The 24043-nt window shown below is 38.8% G+C and overlaps 1 protein-coding gene across 6 annotated transcripts in view; it reads right to left on the minus strand.

The window, feature by feature from the left end:
* ADAM22 (ADAM metallopeptidase domain 22) overlaps positions 1-24043 on the minus strand; it is a 130752-nt gene that overhangs the window by 66009 nt on the left and 40700 nt on the right. For all 6 annotated transcript variants that reach the window (XM_032678940.1, XM_032678849.1, XM_032678765.1 and 3 more), the window contains exon 4: positions 6265-6331. In XM_032678940.1, coding sequence (XP_032534831.1) covers positions 6265-6331 — 67 coding nt within the window. The remainder of the gene's footprint in view (positions 1-6264; positions 6332-24043) is intronic.

The following is a 24043-nucleotide window of genomic DNA, read 5'->3' on the forward strand; positions in this document are numbered from 1 at the left end:
CTGTGATCATTAGGTCAGGTAAATGCATTACATATAAGGGCTGATTATCTTGCCCTGTTATCCCACAAAGGATACTACATTTTACTAAACCCCAAAGGGTTTCATAATTCAAGTAATGCTAAAACAGGAAAGTGAAATATTTCTCAATGCCTATCAATTCAGTGTGACAGTATAACACTGTTGAAAAAAAAGATATCCAGAGCAACCAAAACCACACAGAAATTCAAAAAATTTGTCAATTCTTCATCAAGGTTCATACAGTAATATTAGTTCTGGTCAAAATCCACAGGAAGTAATTGGACCAGCATACTCTAGGACCACAGTTCTCTTCCATCCTGTTGTTCCCTGTTCCACTACTACACAATGATCTTCGCCTTCTCGTGGAACTTTCAAGTTATGAACTTCTATCATACAGTAAAAACACCTACAATTAGTATAAGAACTTGCCATTTTTTTCTATCCCATTTTTGTTTACTTCATTGGTCAAAAATAGCCAGTTCTCCAACTGATCCTTCTGTGCACTGTAACGCTGGCAAATTTCATTAGTAAACAAATACTTTTTAAGTCATTAATGAAAATATTAGATGAGAGCACTCTGAACATCAACCTTGCAGGAACCCTCTGCTAAACTGTGTCAGATGCACAGACTACCTGTCAGCTCTTCTTCAGTTAGTTTACTGCTATCACTAAAAAGTAGATTATGGCCTAGATTTGTTATAATAATTTGCCATGAGGCAAACAGAGCTCTGTTGAGGGAGTAAAGGAGAGGAGATCTGGTGACATTATGGGAACCTGTATTCAAAATCTTCTTTCAAACAAGCTAGAGAGTAATTTTTCTGCTACTAACAGCTTCTCTAGTCTCTGGACACAGACAAAAAAGCTCTGCCAGAAATAGGCATATATAATTCCTGCATTATTTATGATTTGTTCCTTTTCAGGTTATTTTTTCCCTCAGGGGCTCATCACCAGGTTGTGCAAGTTCCAGGTACATGCACGCACAGCTCCCTACCAGCCCCAGGCTCCAGTCTGCCAGGGCAGAGTCTTCCTGTGCTCCCCTCCCATCCCCTCCTGCCAGCCCAGCTCTCCCTCTTTCTTCAGGAGAAAATGTAATCCCATACAGGAAAGCATGTTTAGCATACAGGCTTTTCTGGCAACTGAAACACCTTCCTCTTTGGTTACAGAATGGTGAGTTACCAAAAGTGGAAAAAAAGTAAAGAGATTCTTCTATGGAGCTCAAACAGTGGATGCCCTAATTGGAAAATGCTGGTGGAAGCACCTTGCTATAAGACTGGAAACATAGCAGTCAATAATTAAAACTACCTGCTCACAGGTTCAGTGTTTATTCTGGCTGCACCACAAATTATTGTAGACTTATGATCAGTTTGTACCTGTGGAGATACAATGAAATGTTGGAATGCTACTTCGGATAAGGTCTCATCAAACACAGGCACTAAGATGTGACATACACACACTGCTCTCAGTCAAGGGACTGTACCTAAACAACTCTTTGAGCAGCTCAGATCTGAAGGAGAAAGTTTAGTTGAAAAAGTAATATTCACCACATCAAGAGTACTCAAACTCCTCAGATCTGAAGGAGAAAGTTTAGTTGAAAAAGTAATATTCACCACATCAAGAGTACTCAAACTCCTCTACTCTATCAAGATTTCAATATTTTTCTCACTTCTATATTATTTTCCGAAAAAAGAGCACATAAAGAGCCCTTCAAATACACATCATGGCACATAGAAGATTTAAGGCAATGAAGAACAGTAATTTCCCCCTCTTGTGCAGAGGCATCAAAATAGCTGTATGCTACAGTCACAGGCATCTTACACACACTTCTAGCCACATAATGCACATAACAAAATGACTATTTTTGCATACTGACTGTTCTGCTTTGCTGTGCAGCATTAGAATGCATTTGCCCCAAAACCCCCACTGCCCAAACTACAATGATGGTATCCCTGCTAGAGCACAAGGTCACACTGTGGCACCCCAGTTCAACAGGACAGCCCTGGGCACTTTGAAGAAAGGACACTGGGCACTGTCCTGCCCACACTCATGGGCTGAGCACCTCAGGGACCAGCAACACAGCTCAGCACAGCCTGGGATACAAAGCCATGAGGCAGTCTTAAGCCACAAGACAAGACTGGCCAAAGCTTCTCTGTCAACACTACAATAGAGAAAAACAGTACCTAGCATTTACTATGTCTCTATTTATGTTGTTCAGTGCTATCGTGAGTATGAACATGCTGTGAGATAGAAGCAAAAAGTAGTGTTCTTTTACGCTGTAAGCACTCTTGCTGTAATTTTGTGCCCATAACACATACACTGTGTTTACACCGCCACACTAAAGAATTTTAGACTTTAAGGACTGCCTATGAAATATAGTTCCATCTAGTTACGTTTAAACATGCCATCAAAAATTTCTAGTATTTATCTACCACAACTCTCTACCTGTGCAAGTTCTCTGACTGGGGATCTGAATTATTTTCATTGCTTATTTTTTTCCAGAAATCTATTTTCTAAGAATTAATAGAATTGTCCAATGTTTTGGGGGAATACAAGAAGAAACATCTATTTCTACACACCCTGAAGAGGAAAACTGAAACGTTTTATATGAGAAAATATCACTGAATAGATATCAGTTGTTCCTTCTGAGGGAGAAAAATCCAGCAATGTGAATTACTCAGCACTATAGCTGTTTTTTGCCTTTCATCTCACCGACAGCATCAGTGACAGAATGATAACCAAAAAAAAAAAAAAGAGGGAGAGAGAGATAAAAGGACACAGAGACATACTGCAACAACATTAGGTATACATAGGTTGAGTACTGATGTGCTGTGAGCATAGGATGATCTGGAATGACACAATCAGGAAAAGACAATGCCAAGAAGGGTTTTTCTCTTTCTTATTAATTGATTATTCTCTTTGCTACTAGAGGAAATTTAGGCCAACACTACCGCTTTTCTAGCAGTTAGACACATGATGTACAGTAGAGGAGGATGTGAGGGGAAACACCAAAATAATTCAAACATCTACCTCTCTTTTTTTTTTCCTCAGGAATGGCACATTGCTGCTGGTTTAATAAGAATGTCATAGGTGCTGCCTAACTGTGCCAAATTAACAAGGGCACCTCACACAGAAGCTTCTCCTCTGCAGCAACTAAATGCTGGTACCCTGCAAAAATATGTGTAACATGTTCTACCTTCACAATGGTCTAATGTATTAATGAATTATGCAGAAATCAAATGCAATGCAACTTTCTCTTATGATAAAAAGGTATGTTAAATTGAGGACTCTTCTCCCTATGAAAATCTCTTTGCTACTTCAAAGCAGCATTTTTTTATGATCTGAATGTTTCTCCCTTTCCCTGCCCCCCTCTTCTCTCTGAAGCATCCTCAGTAATGGCAGAAGATCCATCTGTATTTTACAGCACAGGAAGTTTTATTGGGAGGCAAGGAGAGGGGGAGGAGTGGCAGAAGTAGTTATCAACTCCACATCACATATGAGCCAAGGCAGGCATTCACTCCCCAGACACATTCATGCCTGTAACATTCCCAAACTGCTGAGTGTATGTACAGCTGCCTTCATACAATGATTCAAAGCTCCTGACATCTCCCATACAGCTGATGGCACAAGAGCAGCACTGACGATCCGTGCGTTTGTGCGGTCTTCCTGCACAAAGAAATGCAAGTGGAAATATGTATGTATTTTAAAATACACCTTTCCTCAGCCAGTGAGAAGGCCAAGAACAGAGGAGGCCATTTTGCTGTATAAACAGGCTTGCTCAAAGCCTGCAGTTGGCAGTGGATGGCAGATGGACATTTTCTTTCTGTCACCGTTTCTCCCACCAAAGCAGCAAGAGAGATGTTGCCAGGCCGCCTCTGTCTCTGCCTACGGCCCAAGACAAACTGCACAGAGGTGGGTGAAGAGCAGCATGTTGAAGCAACTGATAGAAACCTGGCTCCTTTCTGAAATACTTCTTCTGCCTCTGCTTAAGAATATGCTGCATAGTAGAGTGCATATTTTGCAATTTATTTATAAGTTGCACCCTTTTACTACTGTTTTTAAATAAGTATCTAAGCAATCTGCACAATCCCCAAAATCTAGTATAATTATGTAACCAGTTATGGTAAACAATTTCCACAGAAATGGAAGATACTAAGTCACTATAACGAAAATGTCTTTTATTTGCAGCACGATTTTCAAAACATTTGATGTAAAACCAGAGCTCAGTTTCTCAAATGCAAAATAGATACTGCTAGGCTTTTCAGAAACTGTTTGACAGACAAACAAAGCTCTCTAATGCACTTACAGGTGGCTCTAAAAAATACTGGTCAGAAAGTATCAGATTTATTTTTAAACAGCTATTGGGTACTGAAATCAGCTTCACTTTGTGTCTGGTAGCAAAATGTACTTGGTAGCCTGCATTTTTCCAGAAATCAGTATCTAAACTTTTCTGAAAACGTTCCCATGGTTGGGGCCAACAGGTTCCCTCTCCTCCGATCCCACACACTCGGGTGCAACAAAACAAGTAAAAAATTTACATCCCCCTTCCTAGCATGCTTCCATTGGACTGCTGCCTGCAGCAGTGGAAGACGAGGGGGCAGAAAAGCCTCTCTGTATGGGCCATCCACCCCTGCACCCCTGCCCATGGGTATGCAAGGTATGAGGTAGCATGGAGGGGGAAACACACCACTCAAACAGCAACCTCTCTCCTTTATAGTACAGTCTCATGCCCCTTTCACTCCCAATTCAGCTAACGTCAAGTATCAAGCTCCATGCAGCAATGCTGGTTCTCTGCTTAAAGCAGATTTGAGAGTGCTAAGCAAGGTAGTGACAGCCATCCCTGAAGGTATACCATGACCCTGCATGGTAGATAACTGAAGAGGAAATAATCTCTGGGACCCTGGAGACTGGGAGTTGTTTGGCCCAGATCATTTTATGACCCTTCCTCCGAAAAGCCTGATCCTCCTATCTCTTCCCTACGTAATTAAACAGTACTTGGATGCAAAGAGCCACTGATTTCAAACACTTCCTTGTTTGATTAAGGCTTGCTCATCAGAAATAGATTTGTCCTAATCCAGTGATGGCACTTGGATAGATTAACTTAGATAACTTGAACATACACCTTGATGCAGACAAATGGATTGTTTTGTTCTTATTAATATCAGCTATTACCTTTATTTCTGCTTTGACTCATATTCTGAATCTCAGTCAAGACTTCTTGACTGCAGAGTACAGCTGACTGAGAAATTAGTCTTTACAATTTAATGGAACACGAATGTGTTTGCCTCAGTCTGATAATGTATGCAGACTATCATCTCTGACAACAGTAAAAGAGCAGACTTCACATCTGCAAGTGACTGAAGGGGACAAACCAAAGGATATCTTTAGCTATTCATTGGCTAAAGGACTACGTTGCCCACTTCCATTTCCATTTTCACACTGCAGAGGTTAATACATTTGTTTCAGTGTATTTAGGTGATCTCAGATCTAGTAATGCACTCTGGGGGACTTGAAAAAAAAATTTAAAAATTTTACATTTTTAAAACAAACTTTGAGCAAAAGTTTATCTGATAATTACCTCATAGCCAAATTTAAAGAGTTTCCATTATGCAAAGCATATAATACATTTGTGCACATTTTATGTAATCTACAGCAATTTTACAGCTGACATCTACAAAATAAGTCCTAACAGAAGATCCTCAAGAAAAATCTCCCATGTTACATGCATATAACAAAACACTTCTGCAAAAGTTGTCGGACATTTTACATTGCAACAAATAGGATCCTGTAGTAATCATGCCAACAAACATACAGAGAAATAAACCCATGACTAGATATTTGGAAATATTATACCATAAATCTTGCTATTTTCAAATTCATAAAGAAGTTCATAACCAACAAACTTGGGCATTACTACAACGTGGAAAGCTAGATATCAAAACAAAAGGATTTTCTTCTATAGGCATCAAAAGTAAAGTATATTTATTACTAAAATGAACTATCATATATACATTTTTCATGGATACCATTTTGATATGAACATTAATATACTAAATTTGCCAAAGAAGTTTATTTGCCTTGTTTAAAAGCCAGAAGTTAGAAAACATGAAACGTGCTTGCCTCAGAAAAGTAGAAAAGTAGATTTTCCCTTGAAAAATCAGATCTCTCTTCTTTCACAAACACAGGTGAGTTTGCATTAACATCAAAAGCCAAGTAAATTAAAAACACAGTGTATAAAAAGGAAATTCTTACTTTAACTTCCACTGTCTTCCCACCTTGCTCGATATGCCTCTCAAGATACTCAGAAGACAGCAGGTCACTGCAAGAAAAAGAAAAAAGGAACAATAAGCCTTGCGCACGTGTTCTTGCACTCCCTCTCAGCAAGCACTGATTAAACATTTACATTTGAAAAGGGCAAAACCTGCAGGATACTTTTCCTAAAATGTTCATAAAAATCACTGAAACAACCATCTCCAATGGAGTTACACAGTGCATGGGATACATTGATTTTTAATACCAGAAGGTGGGACAAGGAAAATTGAGGGAGAGTTTCTTCATGGAAGCTTCAAAACCAGCCACTGATACTGATTTTAATTCAAGACGCTTTCCTATTTGCTGCCAAAGCTGAACAGTACAGAAGTTAGGTGGACTTTAAAAAAAGAAAAAAGCAGAAGGATGAAAAACCAGCAGGAGTGACTCCAACTCAATATGAGGGAAAGTGGTAGCTGCGCTGGCAGGCTCCTAAGGACACAATGGCACAATAATAAAATGACCTTGTAACACCAATACGATGAGCTCAGGTCCATACTTAACAGGTGAGCAAAGCCATCGGCCATGGGAGCTGCAGCCCAGGCAGGCTCACAGTGCAGGTGTGAAGGCTGTGGTGGGGCCCCTAGGGCAGGGCCTGTCCCAAGGAATCCCCACCACCGCTCTCCCTGGGAGCCCTGGAGCTTTAGCAGTGCTAGAGGAAAAGGCTCTGGGCAACAGCAATCGCAGCCTTCAAGTACGCAAGGATTTGGAACAAACACTGAAGAGAAAAAACAATCAGACCTGGGGCAAACATATATAAATTAAATGCAGGCTGTATTTACTAAGACACTTCAGTGCAAAACCAGTCAAATCCTCTCCCTCATAATTATTTTCTAGGCAAGCAAATTATAGAATCACAGAATCGGGAAGGTTAGAAGGGACCAAATCATCTGCATCATAAATTTCACTAAGCATTTTCAAAGACTGCAAAATATTACTGAGATTAAATAAGTATAAAGACTTGATATTGTCCCACCTCAGTGGTGATTAAACTGAAAAAGATGAAGAATTGGTACAGAAAACCTGACAAGAGGCAGGTTGACTGCTGGGCCAAAAGGCAATTAGCAGAGAGCCCCTCAGCAGAAGAAGCACAATTGAATATTTCTCCTTCAAATCAGCAAAACACCAGGCTAGGAGTGAACTGACCTGCTGAGGGAGGGCAGGAACAGCAGAGTGGCACCCAGGGCAGCGGTTCATCACCTTTCCAGAGCTTTGCTCTGGCCAAACAGGGAGCAGGACCATGGACTTTGTTGCTCACAGCCATGAGTGAGCTGCAAGCAGGACAAGGTTGACAGCATGGGTCCTCCCATATCAGCCCTAAAAGCTGCCAGCTTGGTATTCGCATTAATAACCCAGGCACAAATCCCAGGAGGGTTCCAATGAAATATGCTGATAATGTTAAACTGGAAAGCATGAGGAATAAAGAAGAAGAAGAAGAAGATCAAAAAAACTCCCACAGGAAAGACCTGGATAATCTTCAGCACTAGATATTAGAAATAAGATCAAATTCAATTATACAAACAGCAAATTTATGCACTTAAGGGATGGAGGGAATTTCTATCATGTTGTTTTGGAAGGCCTGGTTTATAAGGAAGAGAGACATGACCGCACTTGTTTCTGGCAAAATGATTTGCCAGATCAATAGGGTGTCTTCCTGAAAAACACAACTGTCATCTCAGAATACATCAAAGAAGATGTATTTCCAGTCAAACTGAGGTAAGATTAATACCATTGCCCAAAGGAAAACTCTTTCCAAATACTGCAGACAAGTACTGGACAGCTTTGTTTATAAAGTTCCATTACCTGGCAGCACAGAGAGGCTCCTGAAGACTAGCAAAAAATTGAGTTGTGAGGGAATGTGAATGCACCAGAGTCTATACACCAAAATATAAAGGCAGATAATTAGGCTATAGAAGATGCTGGCAAAACCTCAAATGTACAAGGACTGTCAATGGAAACTGAATGTTAAAGGGAAAAAACAAACAAACAAAAAAAAAACCAAACCAAAAACCAAAACCACTTTGTATCTCAGTGTAAGCGACAGCAGCCACAAAAAGAGGGATGCTAACAAATTTCTGAATGGTAGCATCCATGGGACAACTGTCCATGCAGGTGGGGTTCCCTCAGTCACAGTGAATTCACAGTTGGTTGCTGCTGAAAGCAGAAGGTCTCAGTGCCCCCTCAGGAGCAAGCACTGAACCTACCTTGTGTAAGCACAAGCACTCATCAAAACACTCTTGGTGTCAGAACTAACACTCATCAAAACACTCTTCGTGTCAGCCCTGGTATAAGTCAAGGTACACTTGGGAGGGTTCAACAAACCCATGTTTTTGCTGCATTAGGTAACTGAAGTCCTTTGAGAAGAGGTACGATAAGCTCCAGAGCTGACAGAAGGGAGGGAATGTACCTGAGCAGCTGCCAATAAGGGTGGAAGAAAGAGTGAGTGACTCCTTCAGCCACTGCGGAACCAGTGTGATCAGCTGCCCCAGATTTGCCCTCTAGGACCCCCTTAATTATGGTCAGGTCCATATACCTATACCTATATTGATGTTTTGCACAGCCGCCTGCAGGTGACCCATTATTGAGGAGCACCTAAAAGAGATGCTGTTGAGTTACTCATTACAATACTCTAAACCCTCTTAGAAGTGAATATTAAATATTTAGGATACTCATTCCCTGGGGGAAGCTCAAAGACTTCTATAAGGTCTTGTATACCTTTTCCAGATTTAGAAACTTAGATAGATGTTCTCTTAAAATGTATTTAGTTCAGCTTGCTGAAGTCAGATACATAGTTTCCCAGCATTCACTACACTTTCTTTCAGCAGAAGTTTATGCTTCCACTGATTTACTAAAGCCTCCTTTATAGTTTAGGGTTCTACTTTTACTTTTCACTATTTCTAGGGGACTCAGTTAAACTAAGGCTGTCATTCTCATCTGATGGCCACAAAGGGTTTTGTGCCAAGGAAGATGCAAGAGATTATAAAATGTAAGATATTAAAGTAAGTATACAGTACAAAAGACAAGGCTCAAACAACATGGTTTAACTCAGAGAGACTTTTATAGTTGTGTTTGGAAGGATGATAAGGAGAAGCACAGGGTCTGCTCCTGTGAGTCTGACAAAATTACTGCTTTTTAAAAGATACTACTGTTAATGTTTTTATGTTCTTGAAGATCATATATTATCTTCTCAAAGATCTGGATATTGTGTCTGCAATGAGAAAACAAAGAGATTGATCATTCTCTGCCTTGTACAACACAAGAACTAGGACGTAACAGAAAAGATTGGTAAACTCAGAACTAATAAAAAGGAACCTTTTCTGGCACAGCCACTAGTTACAATGTGCCAGTTCAAGACACTTTTAAAGCCTATCCTAAATAACATGGCAGTATATGTCCGAGAATATTTTATAACCTCTTGCCACAGGAAGGTATGGATACTAGAGGTCTGTATTGGTCCAAGCTGGGAATGAACAAGTTAGTGGACATAAGTGGGAGCTGCCAAATGCACAGAAATTGCACCTGACTCAAAGTCTTGGAGTCCTGGAAAAGGACACTGGGGATGCCTCATACAAGCTTTTTCTGCTCTTCCACTTCTCCCTCAGCATCTGCCCAGGGCTACTGGGACAGGGCAGTTGGTCAAGCACCCCTTTGACCTGGCCTGGGCTGCTCTGCCTGCACCCTGAAGGGCTGTGTTTCTCCTATGGCTTATACAGGGTCCCCTGGGATCCAGCTCCAGGATTGCTGGTGGTCAGTCAGCTGCTCTTCTCCCACCCATCACCCTTGTGATGGACATACCCAGGTTGTTCAAGTTGTGTTTATTTACAAAGTAGGCCAAGAAAAGGATTCCTAAACAGGTCCATCCATTTTTTCCTCCTTCTATGTCCTTACTTTCGAGGACAAAAGGGATGAAAACAGCTGGGGAACCACTGGCACTCCCCCACCTCTTGAGGATTCTTGCAAGTGCCTTGATTCCAAAAATGAGCCTGCCTGGAAGGGAAACACCATGGGGTCACCTGCCTGCACAGCTCCTGGGGACCGAATTAAGAGCTTACAAACAGACAATGGGTCTGAATTAAAGATACTTTTAAAGCCTATCCTAAGTAACATGGCAGGATATGTCCAAGAATATTTTATCAGTATAAAAACCACAAATGAAGCCATGTTATGCTTTATTATTATGACTCACTGCACTGAAAATATCATAAGAAAACACAACACTCTTGCAGATCCAATAATGCAATCAGTGCTATTACAAACTAATCTACAACCTAACAATTATAAACGATCTTAAAAACTCAGGCCAAAAGATATGCTTCTCTCATGAGATCACCTCATAGGTGGAGTCATGTTTTGTCTTCAGTACCAGTGAGGCACATAAGTGCATAATTTTAATAGAAGTCATTGCTTTAAAACAAACAAAAAGCTAGATTAAAATACTTGTGAAACATTATTACAATTATTTAAGGCAAGACAGAGCGATCAGCATTAAAATAATATGCATTTCAACATAAATAAATAAACACTTCCCTACGGTAGAGACAAAATAGGAACAATTTAGCTTGCCTGCCAATCTATCCTAAAAGCCATCTTTGTCAGCTTAAGTAGTAGGTTTTGTATCAATTATAAATAAAATCTGTGAAAAAAGAACAGACTGTGAAAAAAAATCTAAGCAACACCAGGGACAGAGAAAATTACAGAGAATAAAACATCAACACTATGAAAGACAATACTGTAGAATGAGATTTTCAGAAACATTTGCTGAGCCATTGACATAAAGTCTTTGAAAAGGCATGGCAAAAACCTGCATATGTTAAGACTTAAAACAAAAAAATTTCACAGTAAAAAAGCACGTGATCTGTTGTTTTTACAAGGAAAAGAAACGTTACGCTAATAATGGCAATTCTGTTTTCAGAGGTCTGTTATTTTTTAAATGTACACAAATTTAGTAATGTAGTTTTGTTTTCAGCAGCATCATTTCTTTGAGCATTATCTTAAGTCCATATGAGACAACCCATGAGTCCATTCAATACAGACCCAATAACAGCATAAGGGCCAGAACAAAAAATGAGCAAGCTCCTCTCTGCTCTTCCAATGCTCCCAAACAGTCACAACAATACACAAGAAGTAGAGGCTGCGGGGAATTTTTTTTACAGAACAGGGCCCCAACTAAGGAAATTACCCTTATCCAAGATGATGCATATATATGCACTTGAATTGTGCCTTGAATTACTGCAGCATTTGCATATGAGGTTTACCAAAATGAAGCTGGGAGTGGGAACCCAGGAAAACAGATCAGCTTTGGAAATAGATGGGTTCCCCAGCAGAAAGAGGCTGCTCCAGGAAGAAAAAGAGGTTAAAAAAATGTACTGGTAAGAGAAAAGAGGACAGAACAGGTCAAGTGTTTAAAGAAACAGAAAGAAAAAACAGGAGATTACAAAGCACTTCTACTCAAAAGAAGAAAAAAAATAGCCCCTTAAGATTTTTGAAAAAGGAAGAGGTTTGCATTTGAATATGAAATGGATAAAAAAATGGAAATTATCCCTTGAAATTTAATAGAAACGTTCACTTTTCAATATAAAAGGAAAATTCCTATCACCAGCTTCTGAACAAATATTAACTTTCTAGATTTAAGAGACTGAAAAGACTAAGAGCTGCAGAAGAAAAGAAGCAGAAATGATAGGGACCTCTTTAGAGGCCACAGGAAGAATTACAAAGTCAAGAAAGGTAGAAACAGAGGGAGCTCATAATCACAGTACTAAAATGCACTTTTGTCAACATAGTGTTATAAATGAGAGAAATTACTGGTTTCATGATATCTGATATCATTGCTGTGTCTCCTTGAACACCATAAGAATTCTTTATCATTTCTCCTGTTTGTTCACCCTGATTTCTGTCTCCACAACTCTCCATTATGTACACCTGAAATTTCAGATTAATATAGTGATTTCAGATTAAATATGGTGCCAGACAAGGACATCAAATGAGAGATCTGAGGTAAGATGCATTACTGAAAAGGAAGACAGGGTTTTAGTTGAAGTCAGCAGAAAGGTCTGAATGGGTGGAAAGCCAGCAGGAAATTATCAGCAGACAGATGGAGACATTCAAGAGAAAACAGTTTCAGGGAAATGATAGAGACACTGATAAGAGATTGATGTCGTATCAACTGCACAACTAATGCTAACCCATGTTGCAGAGAAAGCTGTGAGAAGGAAGCCTCCTGCTTGAAAGGGTTGCAGTAAAAGGAATGGGCACTGTTTGAATGATGAAACTTCCCACAAAATAAAATATTTTCCCCCGATGGTGTACATCCTATACCAAGTATTAACAGGACTAATAGATATGGAAGGAGCGGCTATGGGAGGTAATTTTTAGAACAGCCCATCTTGTACAGCAGGAAAGAGAAGGCAGCTTGATTATCATGAATCAAGGACCAAGAAAGAGGAAGACTAGATGAGAGGGAACAGAACGGATGTTTGTATCTGCCAGTCAGTAAGAGTATAATGCAATTTGTATTACCTTGGATTACACTATGGTCCTAAAACATTTTCAGTATCAGCCATGAGCTAACCACAGCAAGATAAACTTCAAAAAGCCCCTTAGCCAGCAGATTTCTCTATCTGACTACCTAGGACATTTTAATTCTGCTTTATCCTCATGCCTACCCGGAAACCTTCTCTCTGCTCACATATGATCTTTCTTTGCCTTTAGGAGGGATTATCTATCTCCATACTCCATGAACCAATCTGCTTTAATAGCCATAGCTCTAAAACTTTCATCTCCACCTTCCCATCAAAAGAATTGCTGAATTTCTTTTTATGTGGATAGTTAATTTAATTAATGACTGTATCTGTTAAATTAGCCAAATGGACTAATCAATCAGAATTAGATAGCTTCTCATAGACACGGTAACAGTTTTTACAGTGCCTACTCAGAGGAATTAAAAAACAACTGAGAAAAACAGAGCCAGTTTTCGTCTGCACAAATTGACATTTCACCCCTTTTTAAAATATTCTTACTGTACTTTTCTGTTTTTATTGCTCCTAATATGAAGGGGAGAAAGGAGAAAGTAATCTCTTAACATTTCTACTCCTATCAACTATTTAAGACCTTCTTCAAAAAGAAATTAGGGACTTAAGAAGGTGTTAAATCCTCAAGGGATTATACACAAATGCTGAGTCGTACCCAATCTCTGTCCTTTCCTGGAGCTTAATTTCACATTTCAGTAATAAACAATGATGCACAACTTGAATCTCTGCTGATGTTTCTTCCAAATACTAACGTTTGCTCATTTGTTTCCCCTCCAGTACTTCTGTCTCAGATCCCTAATGCCATCTGACTTGAAAATGCACTTAGTCCCTTCAGCCCTTAATAGCTAATTTGCCTGTAGGATAGGACACAATAGTAACTGCCCTGCACCCTACTGCAGACAGGAAACCGCAGAGCAACTCTGCAGCCCTGCACAGGGCCTCCACCTCTGGCATCAGAGAAGGAGTCTCACAGCTCTGGCTTACAAACAGTATGTGTTTCATTTACTGGACTGGCTTCATTTCTGGATGAGAACAGGTTTAAGCAGGTTGAAGACATTCTTTCTTAGTTTCTCCAAATTTCTATTACATATGGTTCCTATTGTTAGCATAAAGTAGGAGAGAGTACACAACAGAAGCTGCAAGTAAAACCTGTAAAGCAACAGCGGTAGTTTCAAGGCTCAGGCTGGTGCGACCATATCCTGATGCTGGACGTGCCTTGTGCACATGAACAGCACCTGAAGTACATCCAGCGGGCGTTCTGTGGTGACACTTTCCATCAACAGTTACTACACTATTGACTTTTTGTTCCATCCTTTACGATCTTTGCAATTCAGTTTGAACTCCTCTGTCTAAATGACCATATGGGCAACCTTATCATGATGAACAGAAACGCCTTGTATTTTCCAGGGTGAAAAAAACTAGAAGTTTATATTTAATTTCTGCAGCTAGGAAGAGACATACTTACACACTAACTCATTTACTCATATTTACTCATATCACCACAAGTTTCTTTTCACTATATTTTAAGGAAATATAGCTCTCTACCCCAACAAACTAAGAGCAAAACATAGCTAAAACATCTCTGAAATAATAATTTGGGGTTCTATTTGTTTATTGCAAGTTAAATATAAACAATAATTTGATTATATTTCTTGTATCAATATTAATATTTCCTAATAAAAACAGTGAAATTGATAAGTAGCATCTGATATGATATATAATGAAAACTCTTTTATTTTTTAAATAAGGCATTTAAAAACATTTTGTGGTGCAAGCACTGCAAAGGGCATAAATTCAGTACAGCAGTTAATTCATGCTGCTAGTGATGTAGGGAAAGTGATTACAGTCTTCTGTTTCAGACAGCAGGGAGATTAAATCTACTGCCCTAACAAGGAAGCTGCACACACAGTCTCACAGATTTTTCCCAATATCCATGGGAAGACACTGCTACTCAAGATGCCATAGTGCTAAACTAGAGACTTTAACAAGAAGAAAGAGCAGACAGCAGTTGTTTGCAAGATTCTTATCAGGCAGAAAGGTGAAGTGGGATTTTTCCTGCTCTAAACTTCTGCTTTCACAGGCAGAGTTGAAAGCAGTCTGGGCAAGGTTCACTCTCCTCCTTACCCATTTTTCCATATAGTACTGATGGCAATGCAAGTGTCAATAAAACCTCACACTGTTTTTGCTGATGAATAATTACACCTATGTTTCTTCTAGCAATTACTTTTTTTCTTATAGAAATTTCAAAAGGAGTCCTATTAAAATGAGGAGATATTTTCATACCATGTTTATACTGTTACTACAAAGCAGTTTCCTCCAAGCCATTCTGTTCATACACTTGTTCCTTTAAAGACAGGATAATCATAGTTAATTTTAGTATTTGAGAAGATCATAAATTAATAAAAAAGGGAAGAGAAATGCACACAAGAAGTACAGGCTACATATTTTCCTGCACAAATGCACTACTAATCCTAGTCTAATCCTAGTTTTTAATATGCTTCTTCATACACTCAAACTGTTTTATACTACATGGAAAATCACTCCCCAAGTAAACTCACTTGTGATTCAACCACATTTCAACCCAACTCTCTGTGTATTGTCCACAAACGCTGTATTAAAAGAGAAAAACAGAAAAATTAAATGCTTAAATGTTATATATGGCCCTAATATTACTTTGTGCTCTTAAACACAAGCACATATTTTGCACAGGACACCTGTATCATCTAGTGAACAGACTTTACTATATTTTTTATTTGGGAGCTTCCTTCATGATTTGCCCTCAAATTTTAGTTACTGTATACATACTTCTTGCCCTGAAGCAAATATACAAATTATTTCTGCTCTTATGCACATTTCCATGATGTTCTCTCAAAGTACCTGCAAAACACAAACACAAAACACAAATACTGACTACATACTGTCCCCAGAAGAGTTCATATTAGCAGTTCCCGATCAAACTATCTATTTGTTTTGGGTACCCAGTTTAAAACTTCACAGAGCCACATACTTTAGAAATACAGTGCCTTTTTCATTTTAACACATTTCAGATGTGTCCTGCCCTGTGTTGCAGTTCGGACAACTCAGGAGCTCTTGGAGCTCTTCAGAGCTGATTCCAAGAATCCTCCGCATGGAGTGCCTGAAGAACAAGAAACTGTGACTAGAGCAAATGGTGAAGGCTTCACTTTGGGGGATGTTTGTCCAGAACCATGAAGGAAATCCCTGTCAAAGTGATCAGGCATCCCCACTAGCTTTGCACATACACACTTTCCAACCCAGTAACAGGTAAACTGGGACTGTTGAGCAAACTGCCTCATTGCCAGCACAGTCTTGCCTCACTCCCAGATTACAGGCAACAAACAGCATATAATTACAGAAATAAAATAAAAAATCTTAAACTGAATAAAATAGGAATACAAATTATGCTCTGCTTCAGCTTCATCACCTCCTTCCAAACTCTCCATTGTCATACCTACCTTCCTCTCCCTTTATTCCCCAGCCCACCACCCTCCCTTCTTGCCAACCAACATTTCCATGCCACTGCTTCCCACTTCTGCATGATGCCAAGGAAGACTAGCAAAGGAAGTCAAGAGATATACAGTTATGCACTAACACTGAACACATCCATCCTAAAATGTGCATTCTTAATGACAGCAAAGCTTTCCCCTGCTGTGCTGTCATTTCTTTTATAAGCACTTAACAAACACCCCCTTATGCTCATGGTTACCTGCTGTTAGAACTTTGCATTTTATCCTCTAATTTGAGAGGCTGCTCATGCCCCAAGAACATTTTATGTAGTCATCTCCAAGAATAGTAATTTCTTCTGATCTGTGTTATTTCATGTAATAACAGTATTTGTATCTATGGATTGAAAAATTATGGAGAAGTTTGTTTTTGTTGTTAATCTAATGAATGCATCAATTGTTCAAGTACCTGATATGTGTCAGAAAAAAAGATCAGAAAACATGGTTACCCCTACTTTTATCTTTGTTCTCAATAGATGTGAACTTCAGAAAAGGGTATACCTGAAAATAGTTTCAATTCAAAACACAGCACACCTTAAATCTAGGAACTAATTAGTTGCTAGAAACTACTCTGATGAAGAAAATATGCTAGAATTTCAAGAAGATAGAAATGGGCTTGAAACTCAGAGACATTGAAAAAGCCTGTTATTGGTAGAGAGGCTAAGGAATAATGAGTCATGAAAAACATCTACAATGAGAGGCAAATTAAAGAGCAAGAAACTGAAATTATCTGCTGTAGCACCTTAATTTCTCTATTTTGATAAAGAAGGTCCTTTTTAACAGCACAGAACATTGTGTCAACCAGAAGTCAAAGGTCTCACACTTCATCTGGGGTTGGGCCAGGATTTTAGTCTGAAACTAAGCAAATAAATCCAATGGCACAGTTAAGGGAGACAAGGAAAGAAGTCTCTTGAAGAAACAGTCTGCACTACTGAGAAAACATCTCAAAATATCCACACATAACACATGACACAAAGGTTTGTGAAATAAAATTCATGGCTCATCTTATAAATGAATGAAGAGTGGGAAGACACTGAATTCTCAGGAGCCAGATTCTGAGACAACGCTAATCACTTAACCAAAGTCCAATGAATTATCACAGCTCCCTCAAACTTACAGTAATCAGTCTTCATTTAGCAGATATAACTACAAGAGTACAGCTAGCTTCAGAGAGACAAAAATCCATTTCTTAATGCTGTTCCAAGTCAAATTTTCTGGCTTGCCAGATGGCTCTGACATTACTGATGACCCCAGCAGGTTCCTTTGCCTCCCTGTGTGTTACCTGCCAGTAAATTATCCTCTCTAAACTCAAAAGGCTCTTCAATTTGGAGAAGAGAGGATGGGGTGAGGATGTGGGAATATGATACAGGTTTACAATATCATGTAGACCATAGAGAGAATTAATACAAAGCTGTTATTCACCTAATTCTGCATTAGTAAAATAGGGAAGTACTTGAAGAAATTAGAAGACCAATTTAAAACAGATCAAAGAAAGCACTGTCACACAACAAGTTGTGAATCTCTGCAACATGTTGCCACAGGAGGCTGCACAGGCACACAGCATCAGAAGGTATCAGAGAAAATGACTGGAAGCCATGAACAATGGGTTCATAAACAGGTACTCAAAGGCACACATAGGGATGCGTCTTCTGGCATCTCTAATCAAACAGTCATGGATGTTGTGGAGGGGTGATTGGAATAGATACTGAAAGTGGCCCAACCCTGTGCTCTTTCATTGCCAGTGCCAGGACAGATGGACCATTGGTATGACACAGTTTCATTTCTTGTGTGTTTAATCACTGTCACTGCCCCTTAGGGTAAAATGAATACAGTAATCTGATATTTTAAAATTATCTTTCTATCCAAAGTTATTTTCTGAAACTGAGAGTTCTTATAGAATTTGCACTTTTGAATTCAAATTATTTTTTCACATATTAGCACAGGATTGGTTTTAAACATATGGTTCATATTCACCTCATGTAACCTACAACAGGTGTATGGAGTAACAGTGACCAGCAGCACCTGGCTAGCTGCATCCATTGCAGAGACTGCTCCACAGCTGTAACTGGAGATCTATTTCTGAAAATGCAGCTATGATAGTTTTCCATCAGCTGTTGCATGGATAGGACTATGATTCAATTCATACTGACTATCCTACAGCAAAACTCCTGGAGGTTCAAATATCTCCCTCTTTTCTTATCATAGGTATCACATCCTTCTGGTAGGATGAATATGATTATATGACTAGCTTCATTCCTCTGTATGCAAAACTCCCTATCTTCACACTCCTCCAAGACAACAAAACTTTATATTAAGGCCAATTACACTGGTGGGTGACATAACTATAGGTGTTATTTAAGCAGTAAAAAAGAGAACACAATGAAATCCTTGGCATTATTAATGGTATTCACATATCCACCTAAACTGGTGTATTGATTGTTAAAAGAAGTCATAAACAAAATTCTGAGGTTTGCAGCTGGTTGACTCAGGTAGCATTGGTAGAAGTTCTCATTTGACTGATGTTCTGCTGCTACCATCCATTTTTTCTATACACACACTTATATATCCTATATATACACACAGAGAGATCTTCTATAAACTACATATCCAATTTTTATAGGGTATATTTTACATCTCTAGCAGGCATCTGTCAGCAACACGCTATGCATGATACATCCAACTTGCTTATTTGTTTTCTCTTGCTCCTTCACCTTTTTCTATCCCTTTATTCTCATCTTTCATGTCATCCTCTCTTAAATCAGGACCTTGCCTGCCCTATTTGCAGAATTGTCTGTTTGGAGAATTCTAGATCAAAATTGTTATGATTAGAAAATAGCAGAAAGCTCTCTTTCTTGACTTAAAACACAAATCGAATTGTTTTATCCTGCATGCCTACTAATGTGTCTAATGTGACAAGACTTTCAGAATTTCACATATTTTATTCAGTCATGCTCCAAAATAAGCCACCTGCAACTCTTCTTGCTGCCACCTAAGCAATGGTTTAAATTTCAGAAGATATATATCCCACAATGGAAAAATTGGCAGGGTTAAAGCAGATCCAAGAATACTGAATTCTTCCTGTAGAGTCTTAAATCTTAATCACCATCTCCTTATATCTCCAGAACACTTGCCACAACAACTTCTCTGAAGCAGGTTTATGGTGCCAGCAAAGACTCAAAATTTTGTTTTGGTGATAATGGAAATCCTTACGACTATTTTGTCTTTTCCTTTAGCCTCTCATCTTTCAGCCATGATGTGTCTGCAGACAGAAACATTATATACTCATTTATAAAATGAGAATAGATTTCTAAGAAATATCTTATTTATTATCTATTAATATTATCTATTTTTATCCTGATGTACTCTCTTTAGGATGAAAAGGGATCTTCAGACTTGAGTGTGCCAGCTCCAGTTACTATGTTTCAAAGAACTAACCTCTTCATTAGGAAGTTACTTACCTGCTCTCCTTTTTTCTTCCAGGGTATTTTCTGTAGGTCAGGCTGAGCACCTGGCATCTCAGATCTGCAGGACTCAGAGAGTGGCATTCTTTGCAAATGTGGCAACTCTCTGGCACTGAGCAGTTACATTTCGAACGTGGTGCAGCAAAACATTACAGTCGTGCTGCAAGTGCATCTTGCAGGAGGAGATGCAAGTATGCAATCAATTCCAGTAGAGGCAGAAGTGAGCAGGAATATATTCTGCCATTCTAGCATACGCCTTGTTTTCCTTCAAAGGGTTTCACATTAATGTCTTTCCGAACAGCTGAATATAACCAAGACGAAAACCTAAGTCTGTTTAGATGAAGTTAATTTTCATGAAGCAACTGCATAGCCTGATGCTTGCCCATAAAAAAATAACATCTAAAGGTGCAGAACAGCTGCAGACCCTTTTAAATGCTATACAGTAGTGTGGTAGAAAACCTTGAAAGAACAAAAGAACTGCCCTAAAAGCACACAGTATAACACCTTCCCCCTCAGAGCCTTTGACTCAGTCACTACTTTCACAGAGCACTTCATCATAATATAACCTCTGATAATCAGAAGTGCCAGTGTTCCTCAGCAAAGAGATGGGGAATAAAGACCACAGTGTCACTTCTGAATGCCACTGTCCCTCTTGTAGTCCTGTCCTTTTGCCCACCAGAACTGAGATGTGAAACACAGCTGAAGGGATCTGTGGCTGGGAGCACACCCAGCATCTGTAGAGCCATCCCATCAGCCAGGGACACAGTCACATGCAGATGGCTCCAGGTATGATCTGCATCTGAATGTAGAGCTGCCTCTAATTAAAATTTTAATTCAGTGAATGATGAATCTGAATTTGACCAAGCACTTCTAGAGGAAACCTACTTTCAAATCTCCTGTCATCTTTGTTTGGCATCTCAGTGATGTGCTTACACTGTTCTAACAAAAGAACTGCTCCAGCTCCCTACTTGTCCTCATCCTGAGCTAACCTGGTATCCTAAAGGAACCTCTGCAGCAGAGCAAAGATATAGAAGGACTTTTTTAAAGAGACAGGGAAACCATCCTCCCCCTTCTTCACTCTGCTGAGCCACAGGGAAACAGAACACTCCACTGGGAGGCTGGTCCCTATGGGATACCCCTCTCCACAGTTAGCAGAGAGAAAAGAGCAGTTGCTCACAAAGGCAAGACCTCACCCTCCCACCAGACTCCTACCCCAATGACCCTTTGCCGGAGCCCACACTCTCCCTGCTAACTACAGAGATCCTTGGAGATTAGCCTCCTAAGTTAGGTGCCTCTGATAACCAGGCAGGGGAACACCATGGGAATACAATCCAGCACCTCAGTGGAGAGTTCAAGAGCCTCTCACTTACAACAGTGCTCATCAGTTCTTAAGGAACATCGTGTGGTTTTGCAAACATTAATTTCAATAAACAGCACACTACTGTTTATACCTACAGCTCACATTGACAAGCAAATGTTCAAGAAGGTATTCTCCTCTTCAGTACAAAAATATATAAGGATATTCTTATTATCATCCTTACTACATATTTCTGGAATCTTGCTCAATACTTTAAATTATTTATGTTCCTAAAAATAATCCTCCTAACATGTCATGTGTTACTTATAATAAAAGCTGGATTTAAGACTCAAGTTCTACAGTGCAATGCATTTGATGAGCAATCATCAGGGAGGCTAATGTGGCTTGCAGAACAAGAAAAAGCCTTCCAAAAGCTCCACATAACATTGTGGAATTTAATGCCGAGCTAAACTATAAATTAAAGCTAACCAACCTCCAAGGATGCTAATGGTTTTTAAGTTAGAGGACTTACAGGGTTATATACATTTTTATACACCCAGACATTTTTTCCCCCTCAGAAAAACAGAGCCAGATATATTTACAATTATACAACCAATTAATCAATTCTGTAATGTTTTTCATGGGAATATTTTCAGTACATCTGGTAAACACTGTTAGTACAACTGAAATCTGCAGCATTCTATCTTAATATTTGGAGATGAGAATTAAACTGCAAGTTAGAAAAATAAATATAGCTGTTTCTTTAATCACAAAGACATACATGTTGATGAATACTTTCTTAAAGCTAATTGACTCTGCATATTGATACGATTCCCAGTGTTTGGGAAGAGGTGACATAATCTCAAACACTGATTGCCATAATTAGAAATATATAAATCTAAAAAAGGATAATTTAGAAGTAAAGTAATCAAGTGTAAGGAATGCCTTCACCAGAATAAATGCATTTTTCATTTACATTTGGTTTTTTTACAGACCAGCAATGTGTGGAGGTGGAAACAACTACGCTGTATAGAGAATTAGAATGTAAGAAAGATGGCAAGATGTCTGACACCTCAGATGCCCTGAAAACATATTTTTAAATTAGTGCTGGCCAGGAATTTCCAATAAATGGTTTTTCACAAAAAAAAACCCCTCCAGCTTTTCCAGAGTGAAACCTTAATCAGAAATGTAACAGTTTAAAATTTTTGTTCCAAAACACACCTCCATATAGCCAAAGAACTGCACAACTCTTTACATTCACATCCAAAGCCCTGATTTGCTTGATTTAGATCAAGAAATATAACTGAAGCATCTATAAAGAGATGTGTACCCTAATTATTGCTCTTCAGACTATTCTTGGATTGGCATCAATTTCATGATTTCCACTCTGTGCCATACAAGTGATTCATTGGACCAAAGGAAGCAAAAACAAGACTAACTGAAAAATGTTGACACATTTGAGATATAAGAGGCTTTAAGTCTCCTGGACCTATTATCAGTTCTCGCCCCTGTTAGTTTCCAAACTGCCATTTTCTCTCAAAAACATGAGATATTTTGAGCGGTTGAGCATTCATTATGTGCATTAAAAAAGCAGAGGGTATTAATATGCAGCACTTTTGAAAATCAGTTCATTTCTATTTAAACAATAGAATATGGATTGTGCACTTCATATTGACATATCTGGTCAAAAATACGTAAGCGTTAAAACATTCAAAATCAGAATAGAAATGTGTAAGGGAACCCTAGAGATACATCAAAGTTTCATGAAAACTTACTTTGTGAGAGAATATGGCTACACCCATGGCAGATGGGTGATGTACTGCAGAACAGGTGGATTCCAGATCTTCCAGTATTGGTATCATCACTTTACACAGACTTCAGACTTCACAAAAGTTTAGTATTTAGGGTTACAATAGCAGAGCAAAGACCTGCTACACCTTACGTATTACAAGAGGTGCCTGTCACTGAAATCTACTGACACTACACTTCCTTATGAAATATTTTTAAGGGAAACAAATCTTAACAGAGCAGAACCCTTTTCTAAACACAACAGGTTTTCTTTTCATTGAGTTGCACAGTCTCTGAGGTATTGACAAATTTCGCATGGAGAATTCCAGCATTTTCAAAACTCATTTCATTTTGATACAATATACCCTAGAGCTTTTCATTGTGGAAGGCATAAAAAATAACACAGAAACTATCCAAATACATATGGATTTGGTTTTCTTATTGAAATATTTGAGTTTAAAATCTCCTCAAATACGACTAAATTTAACACCAGAAACATGAACAAACTCCTGAAATGCAATGATACGTTCTCTACAAAGTCTTAATCCATACATAAAAATGGTAGAAAATTAACATTGATTAAAAAAAAATTAAAAAGAGTAGATGTGTTCTCCCTTAACCCAAGCATCCTTTCATACACTATTTCACTTTTTGACAGTTTGCAGCATAAAATGTTCTTTAAAGTTAAATAATGCATTTGCAGAATTAATATATAATATCAGCTGGAAGCACACGTTAAGGAAAATGTGAGGAGAGAAAACACTTTCATCTTAGAATGAGATAACAGAGAAGCAGGAGATGAAGTAGTGCTATTCTAGATATTGTGAGCTGCTAGAGAAATTTTCTTAATACCCAGGATGATGATATTGCTCTGAGACATGAAGTTCATACTTCAGTCCATGCAATCTGAGTATGCAAAAAGTGAAGGCAACCAATTCCCACTTAAATGAGTGGAAGTCAAGGGTACTCAGTCCCTGAAAGACTTAATCTCTCTGAGATGAGGCATCACTCATGCCAGCCTAATTTCAGATTACAAGAATCGGTCTATAATCATACTTGGGTATGCCTGCCTGAATCCATGTATTCATGAATTAGCTTCAGTCACAGAAAATGAAATGGAAGGTGACA

This window comes from Chiroxiphia lanceolata, chromosome 1, assembly GCF_009829145.1.
Source record: "Chiroxiphia lanceolata isolate bChiLan1 chromosome 1, bChiLan1.pri, whole genome shotgun sequence".
Classification (NCBI taxonomy): domain Eukaryota; kingdom Metazoa; phylum Chordata; class Aves; order Passeriformes; family Pipridae; genus Chiroxiphia; species Chiroxiphia lanceolata.